The sequence below is a fragment of the Vanessa atalanta genome, chromosome 6 (genome assembly GCF_905147765.1).
Source record: "Vanessa atalanta chromosome 6, ilVanAtal1.2, whole genome shotgun sequence".
NCBI lineage: Eukaryota > Metazoa > Arthropoda > Insecta > Lepidoptera > Nymphalidae > Vanessa > Vanessa atalanta.
Genome location: NC_061876.1, coordinates 2,443,324 through 2,470,353, shown reverse-complemented (window position 1 = coordinate 2,470,353; position 27,030 = coordinate 2,443,324). Strand labels below are relative to the sequence as shown.

Below are 27,030 nucleotides of genomic sequence, written 5' to 3'. Positions count from 1 at the left end.
CTACTTTCTTTTAAACTTTAAGAACGGTCTAGAGAAAGACCTACTTTTAAGGCGTGGTGTCTCTATCGCACAGTTGCCAGTGTATAATTTTAATAGAGATAATAATTATTTAGCGGCAATTTTCTGGTAACACTTCCAGTTTACAATATAAACAAACATGGCGGATCTTTTGTGATTCCGGAAAGTGCTGAGTATTTTATTTGTTTATTCATTTGTAATCTAAATCTCTTGTAAGTCCAATAATCTAATATAAAATGGTTCAAACTTGCATTGTGAACGGATGTAAAAAAGAGGCATATCCCAGTTGTGGGCTGTCCTTTCACAGGTAACGACATTTTGTTTTAAAATACTAGATAGGGTATCCATTAGATTTTAGGACATTATTCATATCTGTCTTATTCTGTGGATTTCAGATTTCCTAGTAATCAAGTTTTTAAAAAAAGGTGGACTGAGGTACTGAATATATCTGGAAAATTATCCAAATATGCAGTAGTATGCAGCTCACATTTTAAGGCTGAAGATTATATAACGGAAGCTAGAAAACAACTAAAACCTGAAGCAGTTCCTTCACTTTTGCCGAAAATTATTCCTAAGGAGAATAAAATAACTGAATAATTTGTATCAAAATTTGCGTTTGAAGTAATATGTTACACTGAAAAAATTTTTACAATAAAGGTGTCGGATTCCTTGTTAAAAACAACTAAAAGTAAAATTACTGTACTGGTCGTGCAAAATTTTTATAATAAATTAGAATCTTTATTCGATCCTCCACATCCAACTATTTCAATTGCTTGTGAAGATAGGCACGATATTGCACTTGTAAAATGTTTATCAAATAAATATTTAACTGTTAGAATGACGACTTATGGCAAAAATAAGACCGTGAACTTATTGGGGAATCGCGCAACATCACGGCAGAAATTACATAAAACAATATTGTTTAGTAATATTTAAGTTTTCAGTGTAGTAAATAAATTGTTACGTATTTAACATGTTTTTATTTGCTTTATTTTGTCTACACAATACACATCAACTTGTAGCCCACTTCTGCTTGTTGGATATCACAAGTCCTCAAACTTAATGGTTTCTTGGATTTGCTGGTTTCCTCACGATGCTTTTCATTTTCTTCGTCATAAAGCTAGTGGCAATTTTTACTATGAAATTAATGATAGGTAATTTACTTATAGGGTCTTTCGAACCCAGAACCTCTCACATGAGATGTGAATATTCTCAAAAAGTATCAGGAATTCTGAAATCATGGGTACAGTTTTAGAGAGAGACAGAACGCCTTAATAGTCATTCTCTCTCGGCTCGCGTTTGGTTGACAGTGAACCTTCCAGTTATACGTAGTATATATTACTTCCATGAGTCACATGAAGTAATAGTAAAACGTCGAAATTCATTCGAACGCTTTCATTACAAATATCAAGACTTCGTTGAAATTGGATGCTATTGACTAATAATAGATTATATTTCACAATAGAAGTTCATAATTATGACAAAACCTAATTTAAATCGTATCATCAATACAGGCAGTCTACAACTAATAAAGTAAATTGATAAGTTTTTCAATCGAGATTCTCAAAATAGAACTGGCGAATTACAAAGATTCAAACAGTTGATTGCTTTTTTATCTTAATCGCTATCACGAAAAACTGTCATTAAATTTCATTTTAACTAGCGGATAACGACATTATGTAAGTTTGTATAAAATAAAGTTTTATATCGCCAACGATTAAATCAATTTATAGTGAACGTGGGCTGCCTTATTGATTTGTTTTAATGTTTAGATTATTCGCGTTCAGGGCGAGGGGATCGTGACCAGCTTCTCTGAGAGGACTTGCTGCTGTTGTAACTGCGGCTCGAGGGGGTGGAGGGTGTCGGCCGACGATATGGAATTGGGCGTTTGCGGGCGCTGTTATTTTGTTAGTAAACACAATGTTAGTGTGTTAAGCACAGTAAGATGCAAGTTTAAATAATTACACATGCGAATAATGACTCGACATTGATTACTTTGTTATAATTATATTTAAAATTAATCATACGAATTTAAGATAAAAAGTGATAACATAGGTTCTTTTAAAAAAAAACTATGAAACATAATTAAAAAACAATATTATGTATAATGTTACTAAATACAGCTAAGAACACAATAAAAGCTTACCTCTGAATGTAGATCATGGACACATGCGCTAATTGCTCTAATCACAAGTGAAATCAATGGTGGTAATGTTCTACCATGCAAAAAAATAAAAATAAAACAAATAATAAATTTACAATAAACTTTAATGTGATACACACACAAAATTGAAACGTAAAACACACTTGAAATGTCCTTAAACATAGCACTTCTACACCTGGCGTCGCTTCGTGAAATATTGACATTATATATAATATACATTCAATCATCTTCTTCGATACTTGTATTTCTTTGATGTATATGTGAGATCTATTATGGGCGCGCTACGGAAGAAAAAGAAACTCATAACTATACTTTAGAAATACTTTTATCTATATTCAGCTTTTGATCTTCGTCTCAATTTACTGTCTATGGATTCAATTGATTAAAGATAAACATAAAAATTATCTTCAATATTATTCTGTTGACAATTTCATATATTTTTAATTAAAACTTTTAAATTAAACTAAGTGTCACACCCTGGTTAGTATCCAGACAAAATATTGGTATTAATAAAAAACATTGCTATGTTAATGTTGCCCACTCGAAAAATTAAAAGCGCTTCAAAATGTTTAACAAATTTACTATTCGAAAATACGGGGAAAAATGACGTCGGTATAAATTAGATACTTTAATACAGACATGTAATGATTCAAGAATTCAATAAGAAACTACGTGTGGATTTATGAATATATATTATGGGTTTAAAACATACATATTACTTATACTAATATTATCTAGCACTTCACTATTCCGAATTACTACTCGTGTCTTCTGAACTCGTGCTAGAATTTCGTGACTTTTTTCTATAAACAAAAAAAAAAAAACAAAATGTAACATGGCTGCAAATAATAAAAAAAAACTTCCCCATACGAGGATATATTTTTTCTCTTTGAGTAAGAATACTTACGTGACTAAAAGTATATCCTTATATGGTTAAAAAAAATAAAGCCCACTAATAAATTACCAGTCAAGCGACACACAAAACATGTTAAAACAACTATCAAACTGCTCACAATGACATTTATTGCACGTACGGCTGGATAAATGTCATTTAGTTTGCTATGTACACGCCCTAACGAATACAGTGCTTTTGATGTTTGTTTAGAATATTATTTGCTTACGAGTTGTTTCTTCCTAGTGCGAAATAAATAAAAACGTTTCATAAATAATTCGAACCGATTAAATTACAAGAAAAAAATCATGATATTAGTAATAAAAAATAGCATTATATTGTAGATTTTTGACGTATAAAAGACCCAGTTAGACCCGAGTTTTATGAAAGCGAAATGAAATTTGTCGAAATAGTGTATCGTTAGTGACAATATAGTCGCAATAGATAGTACAAGAATCGTGTCAAACTTCAAGCCGGCATTTTTTCCGATAACGAACGTTACGGCCGCCATACAGTTCAAACGTCAAAAGCACTCGTGTAGTACCTCGTAATTCGCCTCCTATCCAGGAAGCTCGGCGATCCTGCGCGGCGCGGTATCGAGGGCGATCGGGAGCGCGTCCCGCTCGATCTACGGTAATCGGCGTACACGCCCGTCATTGTTCTGTCACGTATACGTGTACGTATCGCATGCATCGCGTTTTAAACGAGTTCGGAAAAATCGAAATTTTACGTTAATTTATTATATATCTAATTAAAAACTATTTATGCTCTATAATTTGAGTCGTTTTAAATGTAAACAGAATTTACGAACACCATCTTCATTCGATGGAATCATACGACCGCCACATTGCTTACTACAATAAGATTTATACTTAAATAGGTAAAATCTGTTTTTGTTTTAAAACGCTTACAAATTATTCATTTTAGTTGACTGATTAAAATACCTTGACGAGCGCGTTGACCGAGATGAACTGCGAGATGATCTCGATGAACTTCTGCTGCTGTAGGAGCTGGAGCGACTTGAACGAGAACGCCTGAAAGTTTATAATTATATTATTTAAAGTTTATCAGACTAGTATAATACGTAATATGATAAAATATGATTACGAAAAGTCCATATAATTGAAGTGTAGAAAATTACTAAGTATTCAAATAACAAAATCTAACTCATTAAAAATATTTATACCACGTTTCAGCCCTATGTCTAATATATGCGACAAATGAATATCGTGTCATGAAAAAAAAAAAATTTAGGGAAATTTTTTAGTTGAATTATTATCCCGAGTTAAACAATGTATTTTCAATTTCGGTTTATACAAGGTTTTAAAAATTGACTTAATACGAATAAACCGATAATTAAATATGACATAGGTATATTTACAAGGCACGGTATATGGAAAAAAATAGCACAGCATTTTTTGGAAGACGTATACACTTCTCACACTCAATAAGCGCTCAGATTAATTCAATTATGAACTTTTAAAGTAATGGCAGATGATATCATTACCTTGATGACGAGTAGGACCGAGATCTTGAGCGAGATGATCGGGATGGTGTTCTCGAACGAGACCTAGACCGAGACCGGGACCGCGACGACTTGCCTCTTGAACGTGATCGTGTTCGTGATCGTCGTGTCGAACGTGACCAACTTCGGCGAGACTTACTCCTACCTCGTTTCTTAACTTCCGGCGAACTTTCGACATTTACCGGACTATCCTTTTTAGGAGTCTCGCTTTTTTCTGGACTTTTATTATTAACTTTAGGAATGTCCACTTTCTCGACCACGACTGGACTTTCGTTTTTAGGTTTATCTTCTTCGACCTTATCTTCGCGAGTAGATTGGGACGTCGAAGGTCCGTTAGATTCTTCATTTCGTTTTCGCTCTATTGAAGCTTTTGCCATTTGAGCCAGTTTTTCTTTTAATCTATTTAGTTCTTTAAAATCCAATTCCTCCTGACGAGCTCGATCATCTAGTCTTAAAAAATCATCTTCAGAATCTTCCATTTCACTCGATGAGCTCCTCATACATACAGCTTTTGGTTTGTACGTTTCAGTTACCTCCTTAATTTTCTTTTTCTTCGGTTGAAGATCCGACGGCGACTTTATGTATTTTCTTTTATCTTTTTCGGGTAGTTTTTCGATAATGTCACGATACCTTTCGGGACTGCGACGTGCCGGCGAGTAACTAAGACTGGACGTGCTTCGACTCCGATTTTTCGAACGCGATCTAGAGTGCCCTTTATGAGATTCCTTGCGGGTACTTCGGTCCTTATCATTCCTATCCTTTTGTTCTGCTCTGGGTGAAATACGTCTTTCTGATACTACTTTGGATTTTATGATCGGGGTACTACTTTTTTGTTTTTCTTTCTTTGAACTCCTTCGTTCTATGGAAGTAGACTTAGATCTACTATGTGTTGTTCTACGACATCTCTCTACGGGCGTTGGGGACTTCTTTTTTGTTTTATTTTCAACTGTTTTAGAACTGGATTTCTTCTTATCACTTTTACGGTCAACGGGTCTTCGATCGGGGGTTTCGTTTCTAGCGTATTCAACCGAAGGACTCCGTCTGTGTTTTTCTTTCGTTGGAGATTCATTTCTTTCTTTATTATGACGTGATTTGCTGTTAGACACTTTAGTATCTTTTTGCTTTTGAGGCGTCTCCGCTTCCGTATCAGAGGAAGGAGACCGGTTATGTCTGGTATTCTTGTAATACATTTCCGATTCTTGACGAGAGTCTCTCTTTTTGTATTTACTCACTGAAGATCGTTCTCTATGTTCTTTAAAAGTGTCTGGCCTCTCTCTTGATGAACTACGATTTCTTCTTCGTTTTGATGTTTCATTTCGATTTTCCTTGTAGTGTCTGTCATGATCAGTTTTGTTTCTTTTGTTAAATTCTTCATCGTGTTTTCGGTAATCATCATTTCGCCTGCTTTTATATTCTTGCGATTCACTCCTTCTTGTCCTTTTATTTTCTTTTTGTTGTCGAAGTTCCTCTTTTGATTTATCTCTTCTGTTATATTGACTTCCTTCTCTTTTCTTGTTATTAGGAGATGAGCTCTTCCGTCGTCTTTTTTCTGGAGGCGGGGATTCGCTCGATTGTCTTGGTAATCTTTTATCTCTTTTGTCAGGTTTTTTTTGAGGCGGTTCTTCAACATCCGACTCGGAAGGCGACCGATGACGATCACGTTTAGACTGTTTAGAGGACCTTGCTCGATCTGACTCATCTCTTGAAGATTCTCTTCGCCTATCGACTTTTTCTACATATGATTTTTGTTTATATACTGGTGATCTACGTTCGTCTCGTCTTCTGTATTCTGGTGAAGATCTCCGTTCCACTGACCGACTTCTGTCATCTCTGCGTCTGCTAGAATCGACTTGTCGGGTATTTCGAGTTTGTTCCTCGTGCCTCTGATGGCGTTCTTCACGGTCACGATTCTTTTTACGAGCACTATTCTCTTGATATTCGTGTGGACGTTCCAATTGTTTTTCTTTTACTTGCTTAACTGGCGAGCTGAAATATTAAGTGAAGTTTGTATGACATAATCTAAGTATTATAATAATATTAATATAACCATATTTTACCTTTCACGGCTCGATGGTGCACCGCTGGCACGACGTCTGCTACTCGACTTTTTCTGTTTAAAAATCAATAACAATACGTTAAAATCTGCGTTGAATGAATAGGCAATTAACACCAGTGCCAATACAAGAAGACTAGTGGTTATGGCAACTAAAATGTTTTACTAAAATAAAAAGAAATCCTTCAGTTTACGTGACATTGTCTCGTGATTGAAGGAATTCTATAAAAATAAAACATAAATAATTTAAGACATGCATTTCTATATGGAATCATATAAAAATTAATTGAGGCATTAACTTAAATTTTTCCTTTATATAAAAAGCTACTCACGAAAGCAAGTATTGATTAAAAAAAACTTAATGGACGAATTGTTAGTTCTTTTTGTACTTATTTATTATAAAAAATATCCATAACACTCTCGTCGATATTAGATAAGTCTAAAAATATTGTATAAAAATAAAATAACATAGGATTTGGCACTAGTGCATATACTCCTTTTTACACAATATTTTCTAAATTGGTAAACTCATAACAGTGTAAACATATATTTTTTTAAAGATACTTAAATACATAAATACATGTATTACACAAAATCAATGTAATATAACTCTGAGACGTACCTTATTTAACAAACGGTGGTGGTAGTGTATACCATTTAAACATGTGGAGCATCCTTAATTAGTTTTGAGTCAATGAGAAGAGGGAGAATGTTATGGATTAGTTACATTGTTATAAAAAACAATCAAAGTGGAGATTAAACCATGTGCGGTACAAAAACGTGCTTGTCCGGCACGAAGGACCAGGTTTAATGCACATTGCAAGCAATTTACATCGATGGTAAATATCAAAGCCATAAACATTTTATATTCTTTTTTTATTTCATTGACGATATCACGAGAACATAAAGCACGTTTTTCTAATACACATAAGGGCATAACGCGTTTTAATCAGCGTAACCACCATCTGTTTCAAAAGTACTACAAAAACCATGCATTTTTAAACTGTGCACAATTAAGACCCTGACAATCGCCCATGTTGTAATCTTAAATATATAGAGTTAGTTACAAATTTACTTCAAAATGCAATACCAAATTAAACACGTATTATTTTAGTTTTCACCTAACAGTGTTCTTACTGAGTGTTATTGTTTTGTGATATACTTACAGTATACGTTATTTCTTCAGATAAAGATGGCTATCCTATGAAATGATGCACAGTTAAACAGATAATTTTTACTGTCTATTTCTTGTATTTACAGAAACAAAATAAAGTAAAAAAAAAAAATGAAGTAAAAGGACAATAACCACAACGAGATATATTTTTTCAACCCACTTGTACGCTACCCATTAAAATAATTAAATGTATGGGTATATTTAGCAATAAAAGTTAGAAGCTTGGGGTATAAGATGGTAAAATGACGCAAAATAAAAAAGTGTTCTCTACATAATAATCACAGCTCACGACGAATGCATAAACAGAGAGGGTGTGTTAAGGAAATTTTAAGTAAAAAAAAAAAATTAATAATAATCGTAAATTCATTTCTGTAGGCATGGGATTGTGCAGATTTAACTTTTAATCAGATCAAAGTTCTGTTTCTTAAATTGATAAAAGTAAGCAGTGTGCTATATTGGCTATTGAGATTAGGTCTAAAGGAGGCATCTGGTAAAGTCTCGTGAAAGGTCAGTGTAGTTGTGACAAAGAGATACCCCAAAGAAACTAAAAAGTTTTAAACACTCATACACCCTAAAACTCCCATCGCTACCCTTACAGATACAAGACAGTATTCGCTATAAATTTCACCTAGAATTCAAAGATTATGTCTTGATATTATAATATAAATGAAAATAAATTAAAATAGAAAAATAATTTCCATAAGTAACGTTATAAATCAGACGTAAGGCAGATCTGTTTATATTAAACTAATGAATGCTTATGTTGGCTTAGTTTAGTTTCACGTAAACCATCAAACGAAAAAAAAACTATTTCATATTAAAAATAGGCCAATCAAAGCGCTTATAACTAGATGAATCGTTTGATTAAAACACAATCTTTGAATATCGCCAGGCCTACTCTCAAAAAGGCTAAATTGTAGGCATTTCGAGTTATAGCTTAATATTTACCTTCTTTTTCTTTTGACGTTCATCCTCTGAGCTGGACTCAGTATCAGCCTCTGAACTGCTGGAACTCTCTGTATTTGGTGACTTCGACCGCTTTTTCTTCTTCTTGCTGGACTCTTGTCTGAGGAGATCATAAATTTTAAATTACGAGTTGTTTATTGCCTTTATGAACTAAGATTGACAAATGCAAATACAAAACTATATCATTTTAGTCTTACCATTGTCAAAAAGTGTGAACAGAGAAACACATCTCTCATTAATGTAATGCATCGAAAATCGATTTATTATAAAATTTTGATTTATTTAGAAAGTTTTCATTGAATACTATTTTACATAATATTTTTTTCATTGCAATTACATATCACATACATAAAGTTGAACTGTTAAAAGTTTTCTATCAATTATTTTTTTCAGACAATTGAATTCATAATAATTTATATATTTTATGAAATAATTTATGCCTAACTTTACGAATAATTTTAGAATACCAAAACTAATAAAAATTTTTTAAACATAATTATTCTGAAACGAAAATGAACAAATATTCCCTGGCTGGCTGATTGTAGTGGCTACCTTCACCCAGTGACTGACACACTAAGATCATCTAATTACAGTGCCATATCATTATCAACAACGCGATCCGAGATGTAATATCCCTTGTGCCAGTAAATACAGTTACCCACTTACTATTCAAACACGAATACAGAAACACAAATATTGCCATTCTGAACATATAAAAATGATACTTGAATGTGATTTATCCATAGATCCAAAAGGTCCTAAACAGAGCACTAAAATCAGTAATGTTACCGAATAAGGAAATAAAAAAAAAGAAGATATCCATTGAGCTAGTGTGAGTATAAAACTGCCTGACTCTTTTATTTAACAAGGTAATAATAGTTAGTTGGGCTTTACCAATAGAATCTTTATACGATAATTCTATAAGCTATTTTAAATCTTACACGCAATTAATGAACAGCATACCTATGAATGTATCTCCACAACATTTTTCTTTGACTGAAATTATTAAAATTATAAATAGACAATTTAAATTCAAATACTAATAAAAATAAACCAAGAGAAGATACAAATACTTGCCTTCTAGTTAATTGAAGTGTCACCTGGCTAATTAAAATAAAAAATAAAAAAACCTTGAATGAGATTGTCGGTAAAAAAATTTAAGGTATTCAAATAATACTTACTTCTCTTTCTTATTCTTCTTGGATTTTTTCTTCTTAGATTTTTTAGCTTCCGGTGTCGCACTGTAAAAGATTTTTATCGTTAAGAGATTTTCAACTTGAATTTTAATGTCTCAAAAATTATGAAGTATTGTTACGTTACTTCGTTGACATATAAAATATTGTACGCAATTCCAAAAAAGAACTCGCTGAAATTCCTTCGCTGGTCTTTCTTTTCCGAACCGGAGTTTTTGCTTCGACTGTCAATATTTGTAGTGCTTCTATATACATGATTACCTTATTATTTTACAAGCTGTTTGCGAGTTTTGAGACTAGATAGATTTGTTAAGGTGTATCGTGATATGATATCCTACTGTTTTGTTTATATTATTAGTTTTATTGAAAATATTCTTCTATGATAATTAGTTATTATTTGTTGTTTAAAATATTACCTTCGTTTCTTCTTCTTCTTAGCTACGTGCGTATCCCGATCCTCCCTCTCATGGCTCGGTGTTCTCACAAGGGGGTACTTCTGCGCTTCGTCCCTCGCCCTTCGCTCTGGATCCAAACTGGTCCCCTCAACGAAACGGGGTGATATACCGAACGCGTCCCTGAGTCGCGCATTCTTTTCTTGTTGAGCCTCCGCTACTGCGTGGGTTTCGCGCACGCTGTAAAACATCCAAATTTCAAGATGGCTGCCATATTTGACTTTTTTGTGGGACTATTTAAAATATATTATTTATTTGGTATTAATATCGAGCTGTCACTTTGATATTGTGTAATACAGAGTTCTAGTTATGAAGCTTCAAACATACTTAACACATATTTACCTGATGAATAGTTAAGTGCGCTAAAAATAGGGAAATTGCAAATTAATTCGTCATACATAACTGATTAAAGTTCATGAATTATTACAATGTTTATATTTAGAAAAAAGTACAGCAATCAACGTATATTGTTTAAAGTAATCAAGTGTGAAATCGTTTAAAATCCAATTAATGCATTATCGTGCGCGTAGTTTTATATTTACAAATCTAACCATGCCTGGCGATATAACCCAGTTTACGCGTCGTAGATTACCGACAAAGTATATGCGCACCTTATGACGGATCGCATGGACTTCCTCTCCTCGGGGTTGGAGAGACAGACCTGCAAATTGTTGTTAACGTTGTTGCGATTTTGGGTACAACTGCATCGACAGCAGCAGCTCCTAAGTCCCTCCAGAATAGTTCTGAGCGCTGGTTCTAACGGGTCTTGTATAGTGGAAGTTCCTTGCATGGGTTCGACTGACAAATCCGGATTGGGATCAAGGGAGGAGGCGCGCGGTCTGCGCTGTGGATCGGCCAGTACCGCTTGGAATGTGCCTCGCCATAATCTTTCGAATACTAAGCGGTTGTTGTGCTCGCGTCGCGACGCTCGACCACGTTGCATCTTAAATACTAACTTAATCTAGTGGAAGACTTGGTTTCTTAAAACTAAGACTATACTAATGCGGTGAAACCGCTGGAAGACTTGCAAAGGCGTGGGGCGTGAGGTTACATGGTAGTCCGGCCGGCGGCGGCCCGGCGGCGCTACTGAGGAAATAACAGGAAGTACGCGACGCGCGCACCCTGCGCAAACAACGCATCTCCGAGCGACGCCTCGTGGGGTCACAAAGACCAATTACAATTTACATAAGCAAAGATTTTTAATTCAAACCCCGGTTTCAAAACGCCAAATGAAATCCTACTAGATTGGTATATTTTTTTAAGATACACTAATGTGTAAATAAAACCTTTTACAGGAGAAAGGTAGCAAATCTATATTTTCTTCAGAGATTCAATCTAACTAAAGTATATTTATGGTGTATTAAGCGCTCCATGTTTATTAATATTGGATATTTATTTACAACCATTTGTATCATAATAAGAACTTGTAACTGATTGTTAATGTATTAAATTTTAAAAAAGGCCCCATCTTATATTTTCCAAGAATACGACATGATTTGTTTCAATTATTTTAGGTATACTAATAAAAATTTGGATAAACGCATTGGATTTGAAATTTGAGATCGATGAAATCCGAAAAAAAACGTTGTTAATTCAATGAGTAATTTGTGTAATTATAAATAAATATTGAGAATATTTATTTAGTCATATTATAATACGTTAATAAACAAAATATCCATTCGACGTGAGTTGTTTATATTAACAAGATATTCTCGCGATAACACGAGTATATAAATTCCACAAGTATCTCTGGCCGCAGTTTGAGAATTTATTTTGGAATTAAGATTGATACGAGCAGTTGCCAAATGCTAACGTGCTGTTCCACGTTTCTTGAAGTGTCTGCGTTTATCTATCTTTAGACGTAATCCGGATAGGTGCGTATTCTAGTAAAGATCTTTTTGTGTACAATTTTTGTTTTTGAAATTTACATATTACGTTAGCAAAATTGTTATTTTTTTAAGCTTTTATTTAAATTATAATGTTTGTTTGTTGGTTTGTTTAGGATCATTTAGAAATCGTTTTATACAACAGATTTGAAATTTTATGGTAAGCATGATCTGATTCGACCTGTTGACTATTGAGGCGTTCCTTCGTCTGGATTCTTCTTCATTTTAAAAATGTATATTTATCGCTTAAATGTATTTCGTTTAGTTTTTAATACTAGCACTCAAATTATGACGTAGTTGGTTTTGTTAAAATAACCATAAATAACTAGTCTTAGTTTTTTTTTAAATTATTGTCAATGTTTCTGAAAAATAACCTACACCCGTGAGAGACTTCATGCGTGAAATTGGACTTAGAGATACAGTCAAGGTTGTGTTGTTTGTTTTTCAATTACTCTTCGCAACTTTAGTTTATCATTACTTTAGTTTTACAGAAAACGAATTTAGTTTTTCAACACAGGATATTAACATATCTAGTTAAATATCACATTTAAGGTATTTCGTGATAACTCAAGTTACTAACATGTATTATGCATTTGTATCGATAATAACCCATCAAGATATAATACGTGAAAATAAAGAAGGTAATATGTATATAAGAAGGTAATAGGAAATATGTATACGGGCTCGTTTAAATACAGGTTGCAATAAACCCGGGCGCCGCTCTATAGGGAATTAGATGATGGTCAAGTCATAGATCATTGGTGATGCACACCAGAAAAACTTTTTAGAGGGGAGGATTTCGCCAGAAAACTACTTGCTCGTAATACTTAAGACGTGGTAGTATATATATAATGACCCAGAAATTTAAATCTGTACAATTATTTTACAAGGTTTAACTTCACTAGTCAAACATTGCAATTAAATTAAATACGATCAATTAAATTAAATAAGATCAATTCAACCCATTGACTTAATTTGTTGTTAGGATTTGTGCAATCTCGTCTGGGACTACTAACACACACTCAACCCACCGTCGAACAACAATACTCAGTATTGTTGAGTTCTAGTTGTACGGATGAGTAAGCCAGTGTATTTTCAGGCACAAGAGATATAACATCTTAGTACCCAAGGTGAGATAGACAAGGCATTAGTGTTGTAAGGAATGGTTAATGGAAAAAACCTCATTATTTTTAAAACAAGTCTTTGTGTTTCCATACTAATGATAATAATCTTTTTTTTATTTCATACTAATGGCTCACCTGATTTTACGTGTTCATCACCGCCCATAGAGATTATATTATGTGGTTGAGTAACGAACATATAAACAAACATACTTTCACGTTTATATTATTACTAGGGCTGGTTACTCCGCAGGGTTTCAATCACTTCAAACGTGATTGTATCGAACTCGTTGGTCGATGTGTGATGTCATAAGGGGTCAATTCTATACGGCTGAACGGCATGGATTACATTTCGATTCGATTACGACTAATTGACAATTTGTTAGTAGAATTGGCGCAGTCTATTACTTTCCGACTGCGACTTAGCCCGCGTGTGAATGGGAGAGGGCGGCAAGTGGTACCCTATATCTGTGTATGCTAAATTTCATGTTTATCGATTGAGTAGTTAACACGTGAAACCGTAAAGAACAAACACACACATTTACTTACGCGTTTTAAAAATGAGTAAGGATGATATTTATGTCACAAATTTCATTTCAAGGCTACCCTCGAATTTAATTTCTTTTTATTTTTGTATCACCACAACCAAGCTTTGACTTCCATACTGGTCTAGTGGCTACATACATATACCACCACCACACCACAGGATCTGAGGTCCTGGTTCAAACCCCTGGTCGGTCCTATAAAAACTTATTGAGTTTTTCTATCGAAAGGTTTTCAGTAACAGGTCTGGAAGTTTGAAATGTGTGCATGTCTCGTGCCTCGAAAAGCACCTAAAGTCGTTAGTCCTGAGCTTGAACTCTTTCTTTGTCGGATTTTCCTTCCTATCGGATAACGAGAGTGCACCTGTGTTTGTGCACTATATGTCCTGCGTAGTTGGCTGGTCTCCCTTGAGATTGGCTGTTGTAGCGGAAATCAGTCAGGACGACATCATCATATCCACATACAGTCATATTATCCGTACCTTTGGCGTATATTATCATTAATTAGATCGACGTTATTTTAGTCTGCCTGCATGTTTTTATTTCATTACCAAGCAGCAACACGATCAGGATTATATTTAACTAATAACATTTAGATCGTATATATATCAAACGTGACAACCCTGACGTGAGCGTCTGTCGTTTGGCAGACTGGACGTTGTTAATTCAATTATAAATTTTCCCTGTCAAATTGGATTAAACTATTTCGTATTATACCTAATTTATTATAGCGTGATGTCTTCGATAACTGTCTCCGGGGATTCTAATGTCTTTGATCTAATAAAATTGAAACTAATAAAACATTAATTAGTTAGTCATTGTATCTTTATATATTAATAGCGTAAGCCGATTTTGGTCCCAGTTATAATGGGACGATAGCTGCATATAAAAAAATCGGCTATGGTTTCATTTTGAAGAGCTCCAGCCGCAGATGTGCGGAAAATTAAAACGGATTCTTTTGAATTACTAAATTGTTACGATTTAACAAATAATTAATTTTACAGAGCGGAATAGACTTTGGCCGGTTAGAGAGCGGCGCTATGGCTGTATAAGAAAAATAAAACGTAAACAAAATTAAAGTAAATTGTTTTCGACAAACTCAAATTTTAACTGAACTAATGTATATTTGATATTAAAAATTTCATTTAAAGGAGGTTTGATCATTTTGGCGTCAAATGTTGATGAGTGACTTGCAGTTAAAACATTGAAATGAAATCAAAACAACCTACCAAAAGCTTAAATCTTTTAAATAAACGCAGAGTTTCGCGGGAGACCCATATTCAATCGGTAATAAAGTTTAGACAACACAATTCAAATAAAGAAGGTAGTATCGGTAAGAATGTATTTAATAATTTATATATCGATATATGCTTTAACTGTTTTATCCTTTAGGCTTTTATTCTTCGATGGTTTCATATTTTTCTATGATTTTAATAATTCGCCTCGATTATTAGACGGTTGTCAATATTCATGGATTTAGATTCATTTCTCAATGACATGACATGCGATGTAGGTTATTTAAACTGTATTTATTTGAAGAGAATTGGACAAGATTACGTATTTTTCGGTTCGGAAATCGCTTACGTAGCTTCTTAGTTCGTACGTTCATTTCAAGATAAGTTTAGTCTAAATTATTTTTCAAAATTAATTACCAATTGTGAAAAGGCAATACTCAGTATTGTTGTGTTTCGGTTCGAAGAATGAGTTAGCTAGGGTAGCCAGATATATCTGAGTTACCATGGTTAAAACTTATCTTAATCTAAGAGGCATTTGCTTAGCATTGTGACATTAAGTATAAAGTAGATACTGAATTTGTTGTCCAATGAAATTAGCACTCGATTTGAACTGTATAAAATAATGCATTACGACGTTTTAAAACTTTACCGCAAATATTTGGTAATGTTGCTGACTATATTAAATTAATGTAGGTAAATAATTCTAAAATTTAGGGATCTTTTCATACGAAAATGTCAACGAGTAATTCGTGAGGTGGAATAAGAATTTTCTATTTTCTTTACAGTGGAGTAAAACTTGACCTTTTAGGCCAAGAGCTCTCTGAAACACTTGACAAGGGCGTATGGGTGTCCCGTCTTTAATTGAGACTTTTAAATTCAAATATAGATATATTCATGTTTTCAATTTTTGTTAATACCGAACCAATTTTTTATTAACCTATTTTTATTTTTTTAAATGAACTTAGTCGGTTTCTATAAGCTTATGACCTTTCAAACCAAACATAACAAATAAAAATAAATAGCATCATAAATGACGGAGTTTTAAAGTAAATTAAATACAAAAAAAATACAACTAAATTGATTGACAGATATACACGATATACAACTAAGCAAGCAAATTATGACTACGTCATCTTGACCGTTTTCAGGTAGGGAGGCCTTTCTCAAGAGAGGACATAAGTGCTCAAGTACATTTATCCGCAAACAATATTCTGACACGACCAGAACCAATTTAGTCGCAAGACAGCGGTTTTAGTGCTTTCCAGAGCACGGGAGTGTGAACATTGCCAAAAAACTCCAAGCTTCTACTGATATTGTTTTAATAACTTATTAATTCCGATCCGGGATTGCGTTCCCTGGCACTCGAAGTATAAAGCATAAGCTAGCCGCTAGACCAACGAGTCAGTTAAAGTCATGGATATAGGATAGGAGTCACGATTGAAATATATAATTTCTTATTTATGTGCAATTTCAATTATGCCGGAGCGAAGTGACAAATAATTATGACATGATTTTAGGGCGTTACGCCAATTACCAAGATTTACGATATGTCAACATCAGTTTATATTCTATGTTTAATTAGTTCTGTTTTGATATACGTTATGAAATTCAATTTAATTAAGAAATACTTTCCATTTTTCCGTTTAAAATAAAAGCACTAACCATTCAATAAGGTTTTTAACCAAAGCGCATGTATATTAACTACTGAGTTCCTTGTCGGTTCTTTTTGGAAATTATTTAATAATTAAAATTGACGATCCAAAAGAGCACACTTAGATGAAGTCGTATTTTTTTATCTTTATTTTGCATGACTAAGATCTGTACTGGAAACGATAAAGTTTTCCGATTTATGTAATCAAATATTACATAAATCGGAAAAATAAAATAAATAAATAATGTTGACTAAATTTCCACTTCGTTCTCTTGCTTTCTGTCTGTGTGTGATTATGAATGTATATTTTCAGGAACAATTTATGATTTCGACGTCAAAACTATTTAATTCAAAGCCTACTTCCAAACAAACAAACGGCATTCTTTTAAAGACTTATACACAAACGAAATCGCACCAAAATATTTTTATTATTAAAAAAACGTACCCTTATGTTAATGAGTATTCAAATATATTCGCTATAAGCTCACAGCTGTTCACGACCCCGCAATGTCGTGTTCGCTCACCATGCACGGGGCCTATGCCACGCTTTTAGCAGATAAAATGATAACAGTACAATGTATATTTTCCTAACAAATATTATAAACGAAAACCTATGTTTGCTTGTCATAAGTTGCTTTAATTATTGATATGTCCAGATAGATCGTCTTAGCGAAGAACACGCCGAAAAAAATTGTGTCCAACTGTTAGCCACTAAGTAAGCGCACAGTTTTAAAGTAGTATCACGTTGGGCGAGTGTCAAACGTGACTGTCACGCACAACGAGATAATAAAGTTGTCTCATTTGTTTTGTAGTGCGACACCCTCTAGGTTATATAAATAATCTAACATACTCTCACGCCTCAAGCATATATATATATATTTATTCGAAAACAGCAAAATTTGAGTTAAATTGCTTCCTTTATTCTCAGTAATAGTAATACCGATAAACTAAATTAAAATTGCAAAAATTTCAATTTTGTTTTTAAAAAATAATCATATAGATATAACTTCACAAAGTTTCGCTGTTGTTAGCTTTTTTCCCTAAGATATCTATTAAAAGTATTTTTTATTTTCATCAGAATATGAGTAAGACAATTCTAAGGGAGTCTTCAGCTTATTTTTGCGGAATATTTTTAAAAACATTCTTTAACGATATTATAAGTAATCAATAAGCGCAAATCACTATGCGAACCCTCTGTCGCTTTAAAGATCAGTACGAGACTACGTTGAACTGAACGGACTAGTGGGACTATTCTACGAATTTACAGGGTATAAGGTGTCCTACAAAGGTCAACGACGTATTATTCCACCTCTAAGTACTGAACCGATCGTCATGAAGTTTTGCATACTCGTTGTGAGGAATATAGAAAAGCGTCATTCGTAATCCGAGGTCTGAACTAGTTATATTTTCACAATTTTACTGAATTTTATCGTGATTGTATACTTGTAAATAAATTGCCATCGTTGTAAAATCAGTTGTATTCAATTTAATTTCCGATAACAATTCAGTGTTGTAATTTTTGATATGGGTTATTGGAATTGAAATGAGTTTTTTATAGACTTATAACTAATACGTTACCCACCTTTATTTACTTAGCTTAGACATGTAATGTTACAATGAATATTACAAACATAATGTTACAACCCTATCTAGAAGTTTGGAAACAATACAAGGTACTACGTGCACCTACTTCCAGAATTTCAATATTTTCGTTAAGTAATAAATAGCGATTTTAAAATAATGTCGGCTTTAAACATTAATAAATATATTAATATTCATCTGATTATGACGAAAACTTGATGCGTAAGGCGCCGAAGGTCCAGGCGCAAAAAAAAGCCAAGAATTTTATTCTAATGGTACCCTTCGACATAAACGATGTTGACCCTTATTCAAATATTTCGCTAGTCGGTCAATCATTTCAATTAAAATATAGTCTAATTTTCTAAACCAAACTCTTATTAAATATATCGGTTTAAACAATACGGTGTCGAGTAGCACACAACATCAAATTAAGGTAATTACGCAAATTGCTAACGGAAAATAGTTTTCAGTACCTATTCAGACGCAGAATCTTTTTAGATTAATAGTACGTTTTTCGTCTTCTCTTTACATTTAGGTAACTGTCACATTTTCATTAAATATAGCTTAAAATAATATTTGTACGTGCCCATATAGAAAATTTAAAAAACTTATACGACAGAAATGAAGCTAATTACAATGCTTTTAATTTAGATTTTTATTTACTACCCACAACACATATCCTACCAACAAACAGTAATACTTGAATTGTTGTGATTCGCGTTTCAATCGGGTGCGAGCCAGTGTAACTACAAACACAAGGGACATAAGATCTTTGTCTCCAAGGTGTCGTAGTGACAATATTAAAATGGATGTTGTATATTTCTTAGTGCTTTAAGCTGATATCAAAAAATACAATCATGTGGCCCTATTTGTCAGTCTGCCTACCTATTGAATTTATTCTTTTTTATATGCAAATTCGATGTTAAACAAAAAACCTATTACATATATAACTCCTAAATATTATAAATGCAATATAATTATGTTAATACAATAATGTCATGTTATGTATACGAAATCACTGTTATGTAATGTCATTGTTATGCATGGACAACATTATTTAAATTAATAACTTAGCATATCGTTGCGGGGTAACACATAACGCAATGTTGGAATCCTGCCCTCGTGAGCTGGGGTTAGGGTGGACGCGATCGATACAGGACCCTTTGTATCACGTAGTCTGTACGATCTATCTTGACCCTTAGTATAAAGCATGTTTTTTTTTAAATTAATTTCTTACTTTCCAGTCTCGTGTTCGTGCCTTTTGGTATTTTACGTGTTGGTCTTTTGAGGCTCCGTTTATTATCCTTATTAACGAATGTAATTGTACATTATAAATATTATTTAGTTAAAATTTTATCGCTGCGGTACTATTTAATAACTGAATTTTTAAATACACGTTTTGTCCTTTTTTTTTTTATTTAATCCATGTAACTATTTTTTTATCTGTATTACATCTTATATTTGGTTTTAGCTTCAATTGCGTGTTGCGTTTTCACTGAATTAAGCAGTCTGTATTTCCACGTTTTAATTTCTCTTAAAAGTAACTATTTATTAAACTAAGCGTATCCAATTTTTCATTGAAAACTTGAGTTAATTGCATACACTTTTGATCACCTTTTACGATTTTGTATATATGCTATAGGATACATATACTTGAACTACAATATCCGTAGATTTTTGAACAAAAGATATCTTGACAACGCTCTCGATATTACAAGAGCACTTTTGAAAATGGCTTACTCTATGCTTGTATCGGAGAGTACTAATGCGACCGCTTCCGTAAGCGTGAAAAATTCGAAAAAAAAGTATATACTTTATTCAAAAACCTTCACAAATCGAATTGTAAATATATCACCGAAAATTTTGGTCACCATATTAATGGTAGTTACTCTCTTTTACTAATTAAAATACATATCATAGTACAATTAACAATAAAATATAGGATATTTTGTTGATGATGTCCCATTGCATCTTGTTTGCCTAAGCAGGGCATCAATTATACAGAATTAGGACACAAAACGTCCAGACAGTTAGTCGTGAGTGTATGAGAAACATCAAAACGAGTCCACAATGTATATAACTCGGAAGATTTCATAAAACGTTCGTACATAAATCTATATATAACAGCGAAATACAACTCACTGATTAATCACGAAATCTCAAAAACTATAACACTTACAAACTTGAAATTTGGCTGGTAGATTCTACACCTACACCCTGTAGACATCCGCTAAGAAAATCCACGTCTAAAGGAGTGAAACGAGGCATGGAAGTTTGTGTTTTATAAATTTCGCGCGGGTAAAGCCGCAGGTTCAGCTAGTATTTTAATAAATTAAAATGACTTTAGGTAATTTGACCAAAATAAATTGTTAACAAGAATTAATTAATTTTACGATATTTCCGGAACCGAATATTATTATATAATCATAAAAAGAAAAAAAAATAACTAAGTAGTTAAAAACGTTTCTAATTACTTTTCTACTAAGCGAATCAATCGATTTTCCAACAATAATTACCGAGAACTGTAATAGTTTTATGGATATTTGTCGGACGTATTATATATTGTATTGTACGTTTATGAATAACCGTTAATGTGTAATACTCAACTGGAAAAACGACTAAGCCAATACACATGAAACTTATATTAGGAGAAAAGTATTAGTATTAAGATTCACAATATCTCAGAAATAACGGATACAAATTTTGCTGCTATATTTTTCAATGTGACGTGGAAACGTTGATGATGTTATTTTTATTGATGAAATGAGACTCTTCCGAATTTCCCGCAAGTCTATTCTAAATCGGTGGTAACTGGTTTCTTTATATCTAACTTAATACTGTGCAGTGACGATTTTAAATTGTGTTTCGGTTTCATAGAATATTTGCAGCCTTAAAATTGCTATCCTATCGAGGTAATTTTTTTTCACCAAGTTGATCTGAGGATTGGTGACACCGACACATGCAAGTCTCCTTGCAAATTCGAGCACGAAATACATTATAAGCTAGATGCTCGATTCAATGAGACATCTCGGCTATTTAAAAAAATACTCAAAACCGATGGAGCTGAACATAACATTGTGGTGCAACTTTGCAGAAGATATTTAATAAATTCTTAATTGTTTTTCTTTAAATCGTAATTTTAATAGTTTAATATTTATTTGGAATTAAAGCTACGTTATATAATTAAGCTATTCATAATATTTTACAGAATTTTCGTAATTACTACTCAGTAAATTAAACAATTTTTGAAACAAACTTGCTAACATTCATTTATTTCTTTACAACTATGTTCAATATAAATTTTAATTTAACAATTAATATCTATATTATATGTATTATATAGGGCGACAGGTCATTACTAATAATAAAACTTTTAGTGACTATTTACCTAATTAATTAGACGTACATCACGTCACGCAATAGTAATTTGTTGCCATTTTATATTTAATTTTGAAATAGAACTACTTTTTACTTGGTAGGGCTTTGTGCAAGCCCGTCTGGGTTATTACTGGGGTTACACTTATTAGATATTCTACCGCCAAACAGCAGTACTCAGTATTGTTATGTTCCGGTTTGAAGTGTGAGTGAGCCAGTGTAAATACAGGCGTAACTACGTAACATCTTGGTTCCCAAGGTTGGTGGCGCAATGGTGATGTAAGGAATGGTTAATATTTCTTACAACGCCATTGTCTATGAGCAGTGGTGACCATTTACCATCAGGTGGCCCATTTGCTCGTCTGCATACCGATACCATAAAAAAAACACTTTTCTATGTGAGAGAATGCTTGTTAATAATTATTTCTTTAATAGTTAATTAAATTACAATTAGCTCGTGAAACGCAAAAACATATTTTTCGCAATGTCAACATCGTTTTAATTGTAACAATAAGAATAATTAAGCAAATGTATGTACACATCTGCTGTGAGACCTTCATCGAATATTAGATACGATTTCAATCCGTTAATCTTAATCCCATTTAACATTTTAATTCAATTAGGATTATTAAACCGAATTATGTACATGATTTACCCAATGGATGTTTATTTTGAACGTAAATATGTTATTTTAGAAAAACAAACAAGTTTATTGTATTTATAGTGAATCAATATTTTATTTACAAAATGTTCTGAGAAGAAAAAACCGGACGACATTTTAGAAAAAATTCGCGAGTAAATTACTGATAAAATTACCTACAGATTGGATGTTAAACTGAGAACTTATTATTTTTTAAATTCGGTTAAAATACTCACGTTACTCTCCCGAATTCATCCCTTGGAACATCTTTTTCTCCGCTCCCGGCTTCCGCTAGTTTCGCTCTGAACGCTGCGACACGTGCAGCTATCTCCTCCTTGGGCAACCTGCGTAACCACACCAATGAAACGCTCATTATTATCTTCTCTCGATACTGTATACGTCTGACATAGTGCAAACGCGCAACGTGTGTAATCGAAATATTGGAATAAATACTACTTGAGCGATCGACATAACAGTAATAGCTGTTTCACATTGGATCGGAACAGAATTTTTATCGCCAACCGACTGTCGGTTCTTGTGCTATTCACAAAACACATGTAGCATACTAGTTTCGATGGCGCAATACAAAACCGTATTCTAATAATATCTGACTCGACAGTTAAACCGTAGCAGAAGGTACGGTAAATGTGTCGTACATAATGCCGGTCGAACCAGTGTGAAACAGCTCTTATACTACCTACCAGTGCATGATACGGTGTTGTAATCACGGAATTACTTTTTGAAAACAATAAAAAAAACAGCGATAAGACGCTCGCGGCGTGCGGCAGTTAACTGAACGAGTCTGAAACGGCGAATAGTTTATAAAGGGTAGTTTGTTGAAAGGAATTATTGATTGGACGCGTGCGCAAGGGCTGTTGCCCTCCGTGGGGTAATACATTTAGGGGAGTCAGAATTTATACAAAAATAATCAGAATGTTTTTTTTTTTTTTTATGTAATAAAGATATTGACACGTAAAGGTATGTGTTATGTAGTAAACATGAAATCGATCAAGTGAGGGTTAAATTAGTACTTTGAAAGTAATAAGACATCGTAGATTTTTTTTTTAATTAATTTAGTAAAGGAAATACATACCTATATTTTTATTAGTTACACAAGGAGATTTAATAAAACATGGTCGTAAAATAACGTTAATATGATTTATAATATACATGTATACATTTTATTATTAGTCAATGCAATAGAAATCTTAGCTATAATACGATATCAAGAACTTCAAAATTAATTTGTTGATTTTTAATTTTAGACTTTTTTAATACCAAATATTAAACTTTCTGAACTCATGCTCAAAAACAGCGACCGGTTCGGAAAAGATAATTCCCTGACACCTCAGAAAAACTGACGAAAGACCTCAGTGGGTTTTTATTTTAGTCTTATTATTTAAATGTGAACAATTTTCGATATTATGTAAAGAAATAACCATAAGGTGATCGTTTCATTCCCAAAGCATGATATCATTCATTCACGAAATCTCAGAAAATGTAACACTTACAAACTTGAAATTTGGCAGGTAGCTTCCTTATATGGTGTAGATATTCGCTAAGAACCGGTTTTATGAAACTACACTGCCTATGGGGTTAAAACGGGGGTTGGTAATTTGTGTTTTATAAATTTCTCGCAGGTAAAGCCGCATATTCAGCAAGTAGTATAATAAACTTTACAATTTTTCTCAATTTATCTTCCGAGTCAGTTTGAAAACTTTCTTTGTAAACTTTGGATACTATTGTAATAGCATAAACATTGGACTAGAGAATTTACTAACTATTTTATATAATTTTAAATTTGTATAGGTAGGCAGACTGGCTAAAGGGCCATGTGATTTTTTGTGGTCGCTACTGCCCATAGACATAGCACCATGAGAAAAATTAACCATCTCTTACATTGATCACATCCCTTACATCCATACTTTGGGAACAAAGATGTTAGATCCCTTGTGCCTCTCGTTACTCTACCTCCAAACCGACACACAACAGCAAGTATTGCTGTTTGGAGGTAGAATATAATATGACGAGTGGGTGGTACTTATCCAGAAGGACTTGCCCAAAGTACTACCAATATGTGATATACTTGGCCAGTGGTTCTCAATGATGACCAAGTGCCACCTAACAAAAACTTCCAAATTCAGCTTTATAAAGAAAAAAGAACATAACTATAAGAATGAGGATGCATTTGTTTTGTTTTAGTTATTTTTAAATCCCTGAGTTGATAATGAGTATATGAAATATGACATATGTCTACTTTATTTTAATATTTGTTTGGAATACTAATCATATCACATGGGGTACTGAAGTGAAGGACTTTTATAGCTTCATCACACAAGCAAGACTAGGGTACGTAATATTAACTCGCAACACACCAACTTGTACTAATCCAAGCTTTGTAAGATGCTGCTGTATGCAGTTGTATAACTGAGGTAATTTCTCAGAAATTCATTAATATTTTTACATAACATAAGTGAATATGTATTCTTCTTAATAACTTGCATTGTTTATTAGTCCAAAATTTAATCTTTTCATGCATAAAAGTACAGGATAATTCTTATATCAAGTAAGTAATAAATGTGAAGGACTTTTATTAAAAACTAACATTAGCAGCCTGTAAAATTCTTGTGCTGGGCTAAGGCCTCCTCTCCCTTTGAGGAGGTTTGGAGCATATTCCACCACGCTGCTCCAATGCGGGTTGGTGGAATGCACAGGTGGCAAAATTTCGTTGAAATTAGACAAATGCAGATTTCCTCACAATGTTTTCCTTCACCGCCGAGCATGAGATGAATTATAAACACAAATTAAGCACATGAAAATTCATTGGTGCTTGCCTGGGTCTGAACCCAAAATCATCGGTTAAGATACACATGTTCTAACCACTGAGCCATCTCGGCTCAGGCAGGCTCGGCATTTATTAAAAAGTAACTGATTCGTAATATCATATTGGCATAAGTAAATCTTGCTTCATTATTAAGTTTGAAGTCTTATTTCAATTTCACTTATACTACAAACAGATATTGTTTGTATTATAAGTGTCGTTTAATGTATCATTTAATTGCATTAGTGAAAATACATTTTATGGTTTATCACACTGTACTAGCATACTATTGTCGTAATATTTTTGTTGTTCATATTGTGTCTATGCTGAACCTATTTTTATTTTTTTAAATATTCTATATGTGGTAATGTTAAGCTAGTCATTACATATTTACTGTTTCTTGTTTGTGATTATGCACAAAAAGTCTTTTACACTAGCAAAATAAATTTTAAAAACTTTAACAACATATTTTATCAATACAATCAATTAAAACAAGTTTTTCAGAGTAACTGTTGTTAATCAACAATTATTTTGCCACTGTAGTAAAGTAACTAACTTTTTGTCAAGTCTCAACTTCACAAAATCATGCCTATAATAGTGGATATATTTTCAAGAAATGTATAAGAAGTTGTTAATTGAAAAGAATAAGAATACATACATTTAATCGAAGTTTTATAATGAATATTATTTAGAAGTTGTTAAATGAAACCACAGAATAATAAAAGCTTGTTTACATTAATCTAATACTAATTTTCTGTAAGCAAGGCTAAGTTTATACATTAGTATACATAAGTAAATATATAAGTTTTTTATTCTAAGTAATTTAATTATTGTTCGGCATGAGTTTAGGTAACACAACCGCAGTCTTTGCAAAATACTTTAAGACAAGAAAAATTACTGTTTGAAATGTGTATTCAATTTGCTATAAGTAATTGTGATATGTAAATATTATTAGTACCGACATTCCTCAAACAAAGCCAATTTGTTAATTAAATAACCATTTAATATTGTGAAATGGTATGTGATATGTCACACCTTCCAGTATGTAATTATTATTAAAATTTTTACATGAATGTATGAACTAAGGCACACTATTATTTAAAAAGCTTATATTAAAACGTCCTTTTATTCCTAAACTAGAATTGTTAATATTTCTTCATTGAGTGAAATTGATCAAATATAGGTTATAATATTGATAGGTGTTTTTATATTTTTATAAATTTTAAATGTACTCACCCCTGTTCTTCTAATGTGTCCTCGAGTTCCGCACATTTAACTTCAATTTTCCTCTTCCTTTCGTGATCAAGTATTTCTTGGTTAGGCTGTTTATTTGACGCACAGTCAAGTTTAGCGATATCGTCTTCGGTACGATAATTCACCGTATCTTTGGTTTTACGCACTGATGCCCAGTTCCTTTGGACATATCCATTCGTTCCTGAACCTCTTGGCGTTTCCAAACCAATGCCATTATACATTTTGACGCTTATTTATAATCTAAAATGAGAAAATGGGATTAGTCGGTTTATTGTTGGAACCTACGTCGTGATTATTAATACGTGGGCACAAGCAGCACTGAAATAGCATTACACTTTTTCCATAAATTTGTTCGTCTACATACTATAAGATAAAAAGTAGGTCAAGCTTAAAATATCTCACCAATTGGTAACGAATAGATTAGCAATTTCTACACTTTAAATACACGTCCATCTTGGTTGAAAGGTTTTGATTTTTTGCGTCCGTC

General features: G+C 32.9%; 1 protein-coding gene across 14 annotated transcripts; it reads right to left on the bottom strand.

The window, feature by feature from the left end:
* Positions 1-1,379: 1,379 nt before the first annotated feature.
* Positions 1,380-27,030, bottom strand: LOC125065022 (peptidyl-prolyl cis-trans isomerase G). Of its 14 annotated transcripts, none has more exons than XM_047672432.1 (14): positions 26,946-27,030; positions 26,526-26,783; positions 22,705-22,812; positions 10,402-10,617; positions 9,974-10,033; positions 9,870-9,896; positions 9,756-9,788; positions 8,775-8,892; positions 6,657-6,709; positions 4,582-6,585; positions 4,019-4,108; positions 3,619-3,735; positions 3,304-3,316; positions 1,384-1,915 (listed from the first exon to the last, which is right to left on the bottom strand). In XM_047672432.1, the coding sequence occupies exons 2-14, from the start codon at positions 26,762-26,764 to the stop codon at positions 1,802-1,804; spliced, it is 3,192 nt and encodes a 1,063-aa protein (XP_047528388.1). In that variant the 5' UTR covers positions 26,765-26,783; positions 26,946-27,030; the 3' UTR covers positions 1,384-1,801. The 14 variants fall into 14 exon arrangements, with proteins under 14 accessions (XP_047528390.1, XP_047528396.1, XP_047528402.1 ...); XM_047672435.1 differs by having other exon boundaries at positions 3,619-3,702; XM_047672439.1 differs by lacking the exons at positions 1,384-1,915; positions 3,304-3,316 and adding exons at positions 2,269-2,463; positions 2,895-2,985.